General features: G+C 39.5%; 1 protein-coding gene across 1 annotated transcript in view; it reads left to right on the forward strand.

The window, feature by feature from the left end:
• The window catches only part of ZBTB41 (zinc finger and BTB domain containing 41), a 49748-nt gene that overhangs the window by 11456 nt on the left and 22777 nt on the right, over positions 1-15515 (forward strand). Inside the window, exons 5-6 of the mRNA XM_022579187.3 lie at positions 10758-10905; positions 12994-13123. Coding sequence (XP_022434895.1) covers positions 10758-10905; positions 12994-13123 — 278 coding nt within the window. The remainder of the gene's footprint in view (positions 1-10757; positions 10906-12993; positions 13124-15515) is intronic.

The following is a 15515-nucleotide window of genomic DNA, read 5'->3' on the forward strand; positions in this document are numbered from 1 at the left end:
TGTTAGAATTTTCCTTCCATTTCTGGTTGTCTGTTGCTATATATCAAACCACCTCAAAACTTAGTGGCCTTGAATTACCGTTTCATTGTATCTCATCATTTTGGGGGTCAGTAATGTAAATGGGGGCAGGATTTTGCTAGGCAATTCTTCTGTTCTACATGGTGTCAGCTGAAGTCACTCAGTTGTTTTCAGCTGATGGATGGTCTGTATGATCTGGTCTGGTTTGGGGCTGCTTCCAAAGTGCCTCACTCACATGGCTGGAAACCTGGTGTTGGTCAACAGCTAGAAGCTTAGCAAGGACAGCTGGCTTTTCCTGGGGCTACTTGAACTGCCTTCTGGCATGGCAGCTGGGCTCCAGGAGTGAGTGTGTGTTTGTTCCAGGAAGCCGAGGTAAACGCTCTCAGGCTTCTTATGACCTCACCTCAGAAGTCTCAGAGCACCACTTCTAACATGTTCTGTTGGTCACACAAGGCACTACAGCCAGGGAAGATTTAAGGGGAGTGGAATTAATCTCCATTTTACAATGATAGGAGTAGCAAAGAATTTGTACGTATTTTTATTCTACCGCAACTCCTAAAGTACTTTTTCATTATTTAGGTAAATATTGTTTAAAGGAGTAATCAGATATCATTTTGTTTACTCCTAGGCTTCAACTTATATATTGGGTTGGCCAAAAAGTTCCTTCAGTTTTTAAATAAAAATAAAAGACGCATTTTTCATTTTCACCAAGAACTTTATTGAACAATGTATCCATTGTTTTGTTCCACTACCTTCTGCCATTTTTCAGGCAACTTCATAATTCCATCTTCCCAAAACGTTTTATCTTTTTAAGCAAAGAACTGTACCAGGTGCCTTTTACAGTCTTCCAGGGAATTGAAATTTTTTCAATTAGAAGAGTTTTGTAAAGACCAAAATAAATGGAAATCCGAAGGTGCAATGTCTGGTGAATACGGCAGATGAATCAGAACTTCGCAGCCAAGCTCTAACAGTTTTTTGCCTGGTCACCAAAGAAACATGCGGTGTTGTGGTATCCTGATGGAAGATTATGTGTTTTCTGTTGACTAATTCTGGACACTTTTCATCAAGTGCTGCTTTTAGTTGGTCTAATTGGGAGCACTACTTGGAATTGTTTGGTTTTCCAGAAGGAGCTCATAATAGAGGACTCCCTTCTAAACCCACCATATACACAACATCACCTTCTTTGTATGAAGACTGGCCTTTGGTGTGGTTGGTGGTGGTTCATTTCACTTGCCCCATGATCTCTTCTGTTCCGCATTATTGTACAGTATCCATTTTTCATCACCCACCACAATTTGTTTTAAAAACGGAACGTTTTCGTTATGTTTAAGTAGAGAATCGCATGCGGAAATAGGGTCGAAGGTTTTTTTGGCTTAACTTATGTGGAACCCAAACATCAAAGCAATTAGCATAACCAAGCTGGTGCAAATGATTTTCAGCCTTTGATTTGGATATTTTGAGTATTTCGGCTATCTCCCACGTGGTATAACATTGATTGTTCTAGTGAATGGCTCGATTTGATCGCTATCAACTTCAACTGGTCTACCCCAACGTGGAGCATCGTCCAGTGAGAAATCTCCAGCACGAAACTTCACAAACTACTTTTGACACGTTTGATCAGTCACAACACCTTCTCCATACACTACACAAATCTTTGCGTTTCAGCTGTGTTTTTACCTTTCTTGAAATAATAAAGCGTAATATGCCGAAAATGTTGCTTTCTTTCTTCTATCTTCAATATTAAAATGGCCACACAAAAATTCACCAATTTTGATACTTTTTTAAAAAAATGCACACTGATATGACAGCTATCACAATACAATCTAACAAAATTTTTTGTTTTGTTTTGTTTTTTGCGGTTAACAAAATTATTTTGAATGAAGTTAAAGACAACTAAGTGCTACTAGAGCCACCTTACGCAAAAAACCAAACGAACCTTTTGGCCAACCCAATACATGACAAGATTCTCACCATTTCTCTGATTTCAGCTTCTAGGAATTGAAGTTAATTATTAATTATTTGGATCTTTATAAGATGGTTTCTTCTCCTTACTAAGTTTCATCATCCTCAGCTGCAAAATGATAACAATTATATCTACCTCTTAGGTTTATTGTGAGAATTAAGTAAAATAATCCATGAATTACTTAGCATTGTGCCTGGTATATAGTACATGCTGTGCTGTTGTTGTACCTGGAGTATAATACATGCTATGTTGTTATACCTGGTGTATAGTACACGCTGTGTTATACCTGATGTATAGTACACGCTGTGTTATACATGGTGTATAGTACACGCTGTGTTGTTATACCTGGTTTATCGTACACGCTATGTTATACCTAGTGTATAGTACATGCTGTGTTATACATGGTGTATAGTACATGCTGTGTTGTTATACCTGGTGTATAGTACATGCTATGTTGTTACATACCTGGCATACAGTAGATGCTGTGTTGTTATACCTGGTGTATAGTACATGCTGTATTGTGGTGGTTGTTATGCTCGGTGTTTAGGACATGCTATATTGGTACAGCAGTTCCTCTTCCCCTTTTCTAAATCTGATGTCTGCCAAATTTATTTAAAATGTTGTGTCTATTCTTTCTGACCACCTCAAGAGATAAACTTTTTAAAGTAATTTTTCGAAGTTTCTTACTCCAATTCCTAATCAAATATATGGCAAGCATGATAAAACCTTTATTCATATCATTGATTTAAAATATAAATTTTTTAACATCTTTATTGGAGTATAATTGCTTTACAATGGTGTGTTAGTTTCTGCTTTATAACAAAGTGAATCAGTTATACATATACATATGTTCCCACATCTCTTCCCTCTTGTGTCTCCCTCCCTCCCACCCTCCCTATCCCACCCCTCCAGGCGGTCACAAAGCACCGAGCTGATCTCCCTGTGCTATGCGGCTGCTTCCCACTAGCTATCTACCTTACGTTTGGTAGTGTATATATGTCCATGCCTCTCTCTCACTTTGTCACACCTTACCCTTCCCCCTCCCCATATCCTGAAGTCCATTCTCTAGTAGGTCTAGTAGGACACACTCTTTATTCCTGTCTTACCCCTAGGTTCTTCATGACAGTTTTTTTTTTTCTTAAATTCTATATATATGTGTTAGCATACAGTATTTGTCTTTCTCTTTCTGACTTACTTCACTCTGTATGACAGACTCTAGGTCTATCCACCTCATTACAAATAGCTCAATTTCGTTTCTTTTTATGGCTGAGTAATATTCCATTGTATATATGTGCCACATCTTCTTTATCCATTCATCCGATGATGGACACTTAGGTTGTTTTCATCTCCGGGCTGTTGTAAATAGAGCTGCAATGAGCATTTTGGTACATGACACTTTTTGAATTATGGTTTTCTCAGTGTATATGCCCAGTAGTGGCATTGCTGGGTCATATGGTAGTTCTATTTGTAGTTTTTTAAGGAACCTCCATACTATTCTCCACAGTGGCTGTATCAGTTTACATTCCCACCAACAGTGCAAGAGGGTTCCCTTTTATCCACACCCCCTCCAGCATTTATTGTTCCTAGATTTTTTGATGATGGCCATTCTGACTGGTGTGAGATGATATCTCATTGTAGTTTTGATTTACATTTCTCTAATGCTTAGTGATGTTGAGCATTCTTTCATGTGTTTGTTGGCAGTCTGTATATCTTCTTTGGAGAAATGTCTATTTACGTCTTCTGCCCATTTTTGGATTGGGTTGTTTGTTTTTTTGTTATTAAGCTGCATGAGCTGCTTGTAAATTTTGGAGATTAATCCTTTGTCAGTTGCTTCATTTGCAAATATTTTCTCCCATTCTGAGGGTTGTCTTTTTGTCTTGTTTATGGTCTCCTTTGCTGTGCAAAAGCTTTGAAGTTTCATTAGGTCCCATTTGTTTATTTTTGTTTTTATTTCCATTTCTCTAGGAGGTGGGTCAAAAAGGATCTTGCTGTGATTTATGTCATAGAGTGTCCTGCCTATGTTTTCCTCTACGAGTTTGATAGTTTCTGGCCTTACATTTAGGTCTTTAATCCATTTTGAGTTTATTTTTGTGTATGGTGTTAGGGAGTGATCTAATCTCATACTTTTACATGTACCTGCCCAGTTTTCCCAGCACCACTTATTGAAGAGGCTGTCCTTTCTCCACTGTACATTCCTGCCTCCTTTATCAAAGATAAGGTGACCATATGTGCGTGGGTTTATCTCTGGGCTTTCTATCCTGTTCCACTGATCTATCCTTCTGTTTTTGTGCCAGTACCATACTGTCTTGATTACTGTAGCTTTGTAGTATAGTCTGAAGTCAGAGAGCCTGATTCCTCCAGCTCCGTTTTTCGTTCTCAAGATTGCTTTGGCTATTCAGGGTCTTTTGTGTTTCCATACAAATTGGGAAATTTTTTGTTCTAATTCTGTGAAAAATGCCATTGGTAGTTTGATAGGGATTGCATTGAATCTGTAGATTGCTTTGGGTAGTAGAGTCATTTTGACAATGTTGATTCTTCCAATCCAAGAACATGGTATGTCTCTCCATCTATTTGTATCATCTTTAATTTCTTTCATCAGTGTCTTATAATTTTCTGCATACAGGTCTTTTGTCTCCTTAGGTAGGTTTATTCCTAGTTATTTTATTCTTTTTGTTGCAGTGGTAAACGGGAGTGTTTTCTTGATTTCACTTTCAGATTTTTTCATCATTATTGTATAGGAATGCCAGAGATTTCTGTGCATTAATTTTGTATCCTGCTACTTTACCAAATTCATTGATTAGCTCTAGTAGTTTTCTGGTAGCATCTTTAGGATTCTCTATGTATAGTATCATGTCATCTGCAAACAGTGACAGCTTTACTTCTTCTTTTCCGATTTGGATTCCCTTTATTTCCTTTTCTTCTCTGATTGCTGTGGCTAAAATTTCCAAAACTATGTTGAATAAGAGTGGTGAGAGTGGGCATCCTTGTTTTGTTCCTGATCTTAGTGGAAATGCTTTCAGTTTTTCACCATTGAGGACAATGTTGGCTGTGAGTTTGTCATATATGGCCTTTATTATGTTGAGGAAAGTTCCCTCTATGCCTACTTTCTGCAGGGTTTTTATCGTAAATGGGTGTTGAATTTTGTCGAAAGCTTTCTCTGCATCTATTGAGATGATCATATGGTTTTTCTCCTTCAATTTGTTAATATGGTGTATCACGTTGATTGATTTGCATATATTGAAGGATCCTTGCATTCCTGGAATAAACCCCACTTGATCGTGGTGTATGATCCATTTAATGTGCTGTTGGATTCTGTTTGCTAGTATTTTGTTGAGGATTTTTGCATCTATGTTCATCAGTGTTATTGGCCTGTAGTTTTCTTTCTTTGTGACATCCTTGTCTGGTTTTGGTATCAGGGTGATGGTGGCCTCATAGAATGAGTTTGGGAGTGTTCCTCCCTCTGCTATATTTTGGAAGAGTTTGAGAAGGATAGGTGTTAGCTCTTCTCTAAATGTTTGATAGAATTCGCCTGTGAAGCCATCTGGTCCTGGGCTTTTGTTTGTTGGAAGATTTTAAATCACAGTTTCAATTTCAGTGCTTGTGATTGATCTGTTCATATTTTCTATTTCTTCCTGATTCAGTCTTGGCAGGTTGTGCATTTCTAAGAATTTGTCCATTTCTTCCAGGTTGTCCATTTTATTGGCATAGAGTTGCTTGTAGTAATCTCTCATGATTTTTTGTATTTCTGCAGTATCAGTTGTTACTTCTCCTTTTTCATTTCTAATTCTATTGATTTGACTCTTCTCCCTTTTTTTCTTGATGAGTCTGGCTAATGGTTTATCAATTTTGTTTATCTTCTCAAAGAACCAGCTTTTCGTTTTATTGATCTTTGCTATTGTTTCTTTCATTTCTTTTTCATTTATTTCTGATCTGATCTTTATGATTTCTTTCCTTCTGCTAACTTTGGGTTTTTTTTGTTCTTCTTTCTCTAATTGCTTTAGGTGCAAGGTTAGGTTGTTTATTCGAGATGTTTCCTGTTTCTTAAGGTAGGATTGTATTGCTATAAACTTCCGTCTTAGAACTGCTTTTGCTGCATCCCATAGATTTTGGGTCGTCGTGTCTCCATTGTCATCTGTTTCTAGGTATTTTTTAATTTCCTCTTTGATTTCTTCAGTGATCACTTCGTTATTAAGTAGTGTATTGTTTAGCCTCCGTGTGTTTGTATTTTTTACAGATCTTTTCCTGTAATTGATATCTAGTCCCATAGCGTTGTGGTCGGAAAAGATACTTGGTACAATTTCAATATTCTTAAATTTACCAAGGCTTGATTTGTGACCCAAGATGTGATCTATCCTGGAGAATGTTCCATGAGCACTTGAGAAAAATGTGTATTCTGTTGTTTTTGGATGGAATGTCCTATAAATATCAATTAAGTCCATCTTGTTTAATGTATCATTTAAAGCTTGTGTTTCCTTATTTATTTTCATTTTGGATGATCTGTCCATTGGTGAAAGTGGGGTGTTAAAGTCCCCTACTATGAATGTGTTACTGTCGATTTCCCCTTTTATGGCTGTTAGTATTTGCCTTATGTATTGAGGTGCTTCTATGTTGGGTGCATAAATATTTACAATTGTTATATCTTCTTCTTGGATCAATCCCTTGATCATTATGTAGTGTCCTTCTTTGTCTCTTCTAATAGTCTTTATTTTAAAGTCTATTTTGTCTGATATGAGAATTGCTACTCCAGCTTTCTTTTGGTTTCCATTTGCATGAAATATCTTTTTCCATCCCCTTACTTTCAGTCTGTATGTGTCTGTAGGTCTGAAGTGGGTCTCTTGTAGACAGCAAATACATGGGTCTTGTTTTTGTATCCATTCAGCCAATCTGTGTCTTTTGGTGGGAGCACTTAGTCCATTTACATTTAAGGTAATTATCGATATGTATGTTCCTATTCCCATTTTCTTAATTGTTTTGGGTTCGTTATTGTAGGTCTTTTCCTTCTCTTGTGTTTCTTGCCTAGAGAAGTTCCTTTAGCAGTTGTTTTAGAGCTGGTTTGGTGGTGCTGAACTCTCTCAGGTTTTGCATGTCTGTGAAGGTTTTAATTTCTCCGTCAAGTCTGAATGAGATCCTTGCTGGGTAGAGTAATCTTGGTTGCAGGTTTTTCTCATTCATCACTTTAAATATGTCCTGCCAGTCCCTTCTGGCTTGCAGAGTTTCTGCTGAAAGATCAGCTGTTAACCTTATGGGGATTCCCTTGTGTGTTGTTTGTTGTTTTTCCCTTGCTGCTTTTAATATGTTTTCTTGTATTTAATTTTTGACAGTTTGACTAATATGTGTCTTGGCGTATTTCTCCTTGGATTTATCCTGTATGGGACTCTCTGTGCTTCCTGGACTTGATTAACTATTTCCTTTCCCATATTAGGGAAGTTTTCAACTATAATCTCTTCAAATGTTTTCTCAGTCCCTTTCTTTTTCTCTTCTTTTTCTGGAACCCCTATAATTCGAATGTTGGTGCGTTTAATGTTGTCCCAGAGGTCTCTGAGACTGTCCTCAGTTCTTTTGATTCTTTTTTCTTTATTCTGCTCTGCAGTAGTTACTTCCACTATTTTATCTTCCAGGTCACTTATCCGTTCCTCTGCCTCAGTTATTCTGCTATTGATCCCATCTAGAGTATTTTTCATTTCATTTATTATGTTGATAATCACATTGTTTCTTTCATCTTTAGTTCTTCTAGGTCCTTGTTAAATGTTTCTTGCATTTTGTCTATTCTATTTCCAAGATTTGGGATCATCTTTACTATCATTATTCTGGATTCTTTTTCAGGTAGACTGCCTATTTCCTCTTCATTCATTAGGTCTGGTGGGTTTTTATCTTGCTCCTTCATCTGCTATGTGTTTTTCTGTCTTCTCATTTTGCTTATCTTACTGCGTTTGGGGTCTTCTTTTCGCAGGCTGCAGGTTCGTAGTTCCCATTGTTTTTGGTGTCTGTCCCCAGTGGCTAAGATTGGTTCAGTGGGTTATGTAGGCTTCCTGGTGCAGGGGACTAGTGCCTGTGTTCAGGTGGATGAGGCTGGATCTTGTCTTTCTGGTGGGCAGGTCCACATATGGTGGTGTGTTTTGGGGTGTCTGTAGACTTATTATGATTTTAGGCAGCCTCTCTGCTAATGGGTGGGGTTGTGTTCCTGTCTTGCTAGTTGTTTGGCACAGGATGTCCAGCACTGTAGCTTTCTGGTCGTTGAGTGAAGCTGGGTACTGGTGTTGAGATGGAGATCTCTGGGCGATTTTCGCCGTCTGGTATCATGTGGAGCTGGGAGGTCTCTAGTGGACCAGTGTCCTGAAGTTGGCTCTCCCACCTCAGAGGCACAGCACTGACTCCTGGCTGCAGCACCAAGAGCCTTTCATCCACACGGCTCAGAATAAAAGGGAGAAAAAGTAGAAAGAAAGAATTAGTAGAAGTAGAAAGAAAGAAAGAAAGAAGGGACGGAGGGAGGGAGGGAGGGAGAGAGGAAGGAAAAAAAGAAAGAAGATAAAGTAAAATAAAATAAGATAAAATATAATAAAGTTATTAAAATAAAATAATTATTAAGAGAAACAAAAAATGGACGGATAGAACCCTCAGACAAATGGTGGAAGCAAAGCTATACAGACAAAATCTCACACAGAAACATACACACTCACAAAAAGAGGAAAAGGGGAAAAAAATCATAAATCTTGTTCTCAAAGTACACCTCCTCAATTTGGGATGATTTGTTGTCTAAAGGAGGGAAGGAAGGAAAGAAAGAATGAAGATAAAGTAAAATAAAATAAAGTTATTAAAATGAAAAGTAATTATTAAGGAAAAAAAACGGACGGATAGAACCCTCGGACAAATGGTGGAAGCAAAGCTATACAGACAAAATCTCACACAGAAGCATACACATACACACTCACAAAAAGAGGAAAAGGGGAAAAAAATCATAAATCTTGCTCTCAAAGTCCACCTCCTCAATTTGGGATGATTCGTTGTCTAAAGGAGGGAAGGAAGGAAAGAAAGAACGAAGATAAAGTAAAATTAAATAAAGTTATTAAAATGAAAAGTAATTATTAAGAAAAAATTTTTTAAAAAAAGAAAAGAAAACAGACGGATAGAACCCTCGGACAAATGGTGGAAGCAAAGCTATACAGACATAATCGCACACAGAAGCATATACATACACACAAAAAGAGGAAGAGGAGAAAAAACCATAAATCTTGCTCTCAAAGTCCACCTCCTCAATTTGGGATTATTCGCTGTCTATTCACGTATTCCACACATGCAGGGTACATCAAGTTGATTGTGGAGCTTTAATCCGCTGCTTCTGAGGCTGCTGGGAGAGATTTCCCTTTCTCTTCTTTGTTCACACAGCTCCCGGGGCTCAGCTTTGGATTTGGCCCCGCCTCTGCGTGTAGGTCGCCGGAGGGCCTCTGTTTTTCCGCTCAGACAGGACGGGCTTAAAGGAGCCGCTGATTCGGGGGCTTTGGCTCACTCGGGGGGGGGGGGGGAGGGATACGGAGTGCGGGGCGGCCCTGCGGCGGCAGAGGCCGGCATGACGATGCAACAGCCTGAGACGCGCCGTGCGTTCTCCCGGGGAAGTTGTCCCTGGATCACGGGACCCTGGCAGTGGCAGGCTGCACAGGCTCCCCGAAACGGGGGTGTGGACAGTGACCTGTGCTCGCACACAGGCTTCTTGGTGGCGGCAGCAGCAGCCTTAGCGTCTCATGCCCGTCTCTGGGGTCCACGCTGTCAGCCGTGGCTCGCGCCCGTCTCTGGAGCTCATTTAAGCAGAGTTCTTAATCCCCTCTCCTCGCGCACCAGGAAACAAAGGGGCAAGAAAAAGTCTCTTGCCTCTTCGGCAGGTCCAGACTCTTCCCCGGACTCCCTCCTGGCCAGCCGTGGCGCACCAACCCCCTGCAGGCTGTGCTCACACCGCCAACCCCAGTCCTCTCCCGGCGCTCCGACCAAAGCCCGAGCCTCAGCTCGCAGCCCCGCCCACCCCACCGGGCGAGCAGACAAGCCTCTAGGGCTGGTGAGTGCCGGTCGGCCCTGATCCTCTGTGCGGGAATCTCCCCGCTTTGCCCCCCCCCACCCCCCGTTGCTGTGCTCTCCTCCACGGCTTCAAAGCTGCCCCATCCGCCACCTGCAGTCTCCGCCCGCGATGGGGCTTCTAGTGTGTGGAAACCTTTCCTCCTTCACAGCTCCCTCCCACTGGTGCAGGTCCTGTCTCTATCCTTTTGTCTCTGTTTATTCTTTTTTCTTTTGCCCTACCCAGGTACGTGAGGGGTTTCTTGCCTTTAGGGAGGTCTGAGGTGTTCTGCCAGCGTTCAGTAGGTGCTCTGCCGGAGTTGCTCCACGTGTAGATGTATTTCTGGTGTATCTATGGGGAGGAAGGCGATCTCTGCGTCGTACTCCTCTGCCATCTTCCCGGAAGCCCTCAATTTAAAATATAAATTTAATGGATTTAGAAATGTTGACCAGGATTAAGATAGTGTGATTACTGTATGATCTTAGGAATTAGCCTATTAGAAATGTAAGGTGTTGAAATTTAGCTAACTTTAGTACTAATTTAAAATAAATTCTTACTGTAATTCCTCCAAGGTATTTTTTCTGCACAATAGTTGATTATACTTCTGGTAAGTTTTTTCTTTTAGGAGAAATTTCTCTTTAGCTACTTGAATATATGTGTTTATTTCTCATCATGAGCTTTGTATTTTTATTTTAAATTCAGGTTCCCTTACATTTTATGTGCATTTTCTTTTAGATTTGTAAGAAATCTTTTACTCGAAGACCACACTTGGAGGAACATATGATTCTCCATTCTCAAGATAAACCTTTTAAGTGTACCTATTGTGAAGAACATTTTAAATCACGATTTGCACGGTTAAAGCATCAAGAGAAGTTCCATCTGGGTAAGTAGATTAATTTTCCTAGGAGCAGCATAGCAACTGTTGGTGGTCACGTCATGCTGGAGGAGGCTGTTGAATCACTAGGAGAAGGAGGTCATGTATGTGGGGAGGGGTACTGGATTTGCTGCTGTTCTTGGAGATGAGTAAATATGGGGTTTGTTTTGTTTTGTTTTCTGGTGGCAGATGTGTTCATGGTCATAACTGCATTTATTTATAGTTGATTGTTGGATAGGTTTGTGAGTGCCTGGGGGTAGGCATTTTTGTCTTGGAAAGAACTCATTTTTCAGAGAGTGTAGTAAACTTAGTATATTTGAAATTCAATATTGTATTTGATGAATTCTCTCCCTCATGCTTATGGCCAAGGTGGAGACTTGTGTTCCAGATGGTAGTACAGTTAGGTACATTTATGACAGTTACTCCCAGTAATGAATTATTATCTTTCAAGTAGCCTTTTCCCTATCCTATTCAATGTTTTTATTGACAACTTGGATAAAAATAATATATTTCATGCTTTATCAATATGCTACGTGACATAAAGCTGGCAGGGATAGTTGATACAGCAGAAAATAAAGAAGTAAAAATAAAACTCTCTGCTTTAAAAAAAAAGTTAAAATTAATTAAGAATAAATACAAAGTTGTACACATGGGAATGATCTGACTTTTTTTAATCATTAGGAGTTGCAGAGCTTTAAAATAGTACAGAATCCAAATGCCTCACTTTTCAGATGGGCTTATTAATAGCAGAGGCACAGTCTGAACCAGTAACGTCATATGACTGACAAAAACAACTGTAGTTTTAAACTACTTTAATAAAAATGTTCAGAATTAGGAAGGTAATCATCTGGCTGATTTTAAATTGATCTGGAATATTACATTCATTTATGGATAACACATTCAAAACGGATACTGACATATATTCTAGAGCTGGGTAATTATGGCAACATAGGGCTTTAAAATCATGTCATCTGAAAAACTTTTGAAGGACCTTGAAATATTTTGTTTGGGAAAGGGAGACAGGACAGCCATCTTCAGATATTTTCAGGGCTGTATTGCACAATGAGGAATACAGTTGCCCCTCAGTATCCATGGGGGTTGGTTCCAGGACCTCTCCAGATACCCAAATCCAAGGATGCCCCAGTCCCATGTATAAAATGGTGTAGCATTTGCATATAACCTGTGCACATCCTCCTGTATACTTTAAATCATCTTTAGATTACTTATAATACCTAATACAATGTAAATACTATTTCAATAGTTGTAAATACAATATAAATGCTATGTAAATGGTTGCCAGTGCCTGGCAAATTCAAGTTTTGCTTTTTGGAACTTTCTGGAATTTTTTTCAAATATTTTCTATCTGGAGTTGGTTGAATCCACAGATATCGGGGTGGGGGGGGTGAAGCAAGCTGAGTTATACTTCTTTTTCACACATCCTTTGTCATCTTTTCAGTTTGCCCTTCAGTAGAACTCTGTCTTCTCTCCAGTGATTTGGTAAAATCATGGTGAAATTTTGAATCCAGCTAAGGTCAATATTACTGTAAGAAATGTGTATTTAATTTTGTACAACTAAACAGACATGTGCCACAGTCTTTTTGGTAGAGGCAGTGTCACTAAGATCTTTTGGCTCTAAGGCGCAGCAGTTCCTTTCCAAACCATGAGCTCTCTTAGTGTTCTGTTGGTTCTTTAAGGCTTCTCATTACCACCTTTCCCCAGAAATTCGACATGTAACATTTTTTAGTTTGACCCGGTCTGATTTCAAACTAGGAACTGGCTGTTTCAGTTTATAATAAACTCAATAGTTTATTCAGCTTTTGTTATATTAGATGCCTGGTGCCATACTCAGCTTTGGGAATATAGAGATGATTGTATCCTGTCTGCTGGGAATAAAATAAACACTCTAGAAGGGAAGAGAAAACTATAAATAAATAATTGATTGTGTAAAAATATAATAATAATTGTGTAAAAAATAATAATTGATTGTGTTATGATATATGCATTAGTAGTGGTAGGCATGAATTTATAACATACGTATTAAATTTAACTTAGTATCTATTCTTAAAGTTTAGATGCACACTATTTTTTCCTTTTTAGGTCCTTTTCCATGTGATATATGCGGTCGCCAGTTTAACGACACTGGAAATTTGAAACGCCATATAGAGTGTACCCATGGTGGAAAGAGAAAATGGACTTGCTTTATCTGTGGGAAATCAGTACGAGAAAGGTGAGGAATTATCTAAATACCCAGAAACATCCTGGTACTGTTATGTAGAAATAATTAATGAATGTATTTTATAAGGATTAGGGTAACACAAGACACAAGATACTTGAATTATGCTTTAATTTGAAATTTAAGGATAAAAGAAATTATGTAATATGTTGCAGAAGGTTGTTTATTCATTCATTTATTTATTTTAAAGACATAAGCTACAAAGACAGACAGAAAAATGACAAGAGCAACACAGGTTTGGAAGCTAGGAAGCAGATGTATCAGCGGTAACTGACTTAGCAGATCTGAGGAAGACAGATCCCAAAGTGGCAATGGAGAAATTGAGAACCTAGCTTACATCCCAGAAGCCACGAAAGGTATGGGAACTGGCAGTCTCAGATGCCTCTGGAACTAGGGTGAAGGACAGGCGGAGTAAGGAGCACTAGAGTCAGAACTGCTCTAGAAGTTAAGTTAGATCATTGGCTTCTCTTCCGTCACCCACACAGGCCGTTGCTGCTGGACATCTTGGCTTTTAGATTTTACTCTTCAGACAGTAGATTAGAAAACAATTCCCTGAAAACATGAGCAACCAAAGGACAAATATATTCCCTGGTAAATAATACACCCAGACCACCTACAGTGAAACACAGAGTCATCAAGGCCTACCCATGCTCCCTGATCCTCCCATCTGTGTTTAGCCTATCACACTTAATCATGAGCAGACAGTGAAGAATTACAAGACACAGAAGGAGAACCTTTAACATGGGAGATTTATTCCAACACAAAATGAAACAAAAACTTGAAGGAAACATTATGCAGGAAGAAGAAAACTTGCAAAAAAAGAAGTAAACAATTACTAATATCCTCAGTTGAAGATATAGAATCCATTAAACAAGAACAGGATGTTATACAAATGAGTCACTGACGTGACAAATCAGAACTCCCAGAAATTCAAAGCATGATCCACAAAGTAAAGACCTTAACAGATGGATTGCAGGACAAAGTTAAGGGATCTCCAAAAAAGTAGAGCAAAAAAATACAGAACTGAAAAGTAAAGATTAGAACATTTGGAAAACAGGCAAGAGGTCCAGAAGGAAAGAACAGAGAAGATGGAAGGGAATAAAATCATCACTGAAATAGTTCAAGATGATTTCCTAGAACTGAAAGACATGAGTTGCCAGACAGAAATGACCCATTAAATGCTTAGGACATTAGGTGAAAATAAACCTACTCCAAGGTGCAGCACTATGATGTTTCAGAACACTGGGGACAAGGAGAAGCCTGTCTGTTTTTTCTAGGGAGAAAGTCACACACATGGAATTAAGAATGAGAGTTACTCGGACTTCCCTCTGAGCAGCAGCCCTGGAAGCAAGGTGGTCCAGTTGTACCTTCAAAATTTGGAAAAAAAAGAAATTCCAACCTAGAATTCTGTTCTTAATCAAACTGTCAACAAGTCTGAGGATAATAAGGATACTCTTCATGATGTCAAAAAATTAGCTTTCACTGTAATCTTTCTCATGAAGCCCCTAGAAGGTGTGCTTCACCAGAATGAGAAAGTAAACTGATGAAGAGGAAGACCAGGAAACAGGACTTTTAATACGGTAAAGAGGCAAAGGGAGTTCACGGGAGGATGGTGAATGAAGATCCCAGGGTGTCACATGTGCAGGATGGTGAATGAAGATCCCAGGGTGTCACATGTGATTATGTGATGGGTACTGAGTCCATACTCGTAGTGGCCGTGACCCATGACATGTTGAGGGTAGTCAGTGCTAAGATCCCTGCTGACATGTTTCCTCTGTTAACTAGTGGACAGAACGCTGGAGTAGGTCTGACCCCAAGGCTTTATTGTTTTACTGTGGTAAGAACATTTAACACGAGATCTACCCTCTTAGCACATGTTTGGGTGTACAATGTGGTGTTGATAACCACAGGCACAATGCTGTACACTGGGTCTCTAGAACTTACTCATCTTGTGTAACTGAAACCTCATACCCATGAACAGCAACTCCCCATGTCCCCCTCGCTGACCCAAATTTTCATCTGTATTCTGCTGGCTATATAGTACCTGTATGCTTAAGAGGCTCCTGCTGTTGTCTGTATGCCTGGCTGCTTGATTTAACTGAGGATACTCATTTCATTTCACAGAAATGTTATTTTGTGACCTGTCCATGAGAACTAGACATAGGTCATGGTACGCCTAGGAGCCAGATATACACAGCAGCCTACTCACTTTGACCGTGTCTCTGCCAGATTCCAGTACCAGGTCCCCTCCAGCCAGCCAGATGCTCTGGTCGGGATGAACCCTGTGCTTTGCAGTATTTGGTCGTGACTTTACTGCTGACAGGCTGGAAAGGGCTGGTGCCAACGCTCAGGGAAGCTGAGCAGCCAGGCCGACATGGAGACCCTG

This window comes from Delphinapterus leucas, chromosome 1, assembly GCF_059928025.1.
Source record: "Delphinapterus leucas isolate spDelLeu-1000000601 "Yukka" chromosome 1, BTC_Dleu_Yukka2, whole genome shotgun sequence".
In the NCBI taxonomy this organism is placed as follows: Eukaryota; Metazoa; Chordata; class Mammalia; order Artiodactyla; family Monodontidae; genus Delphinapterus; species Delphinapterus leucas.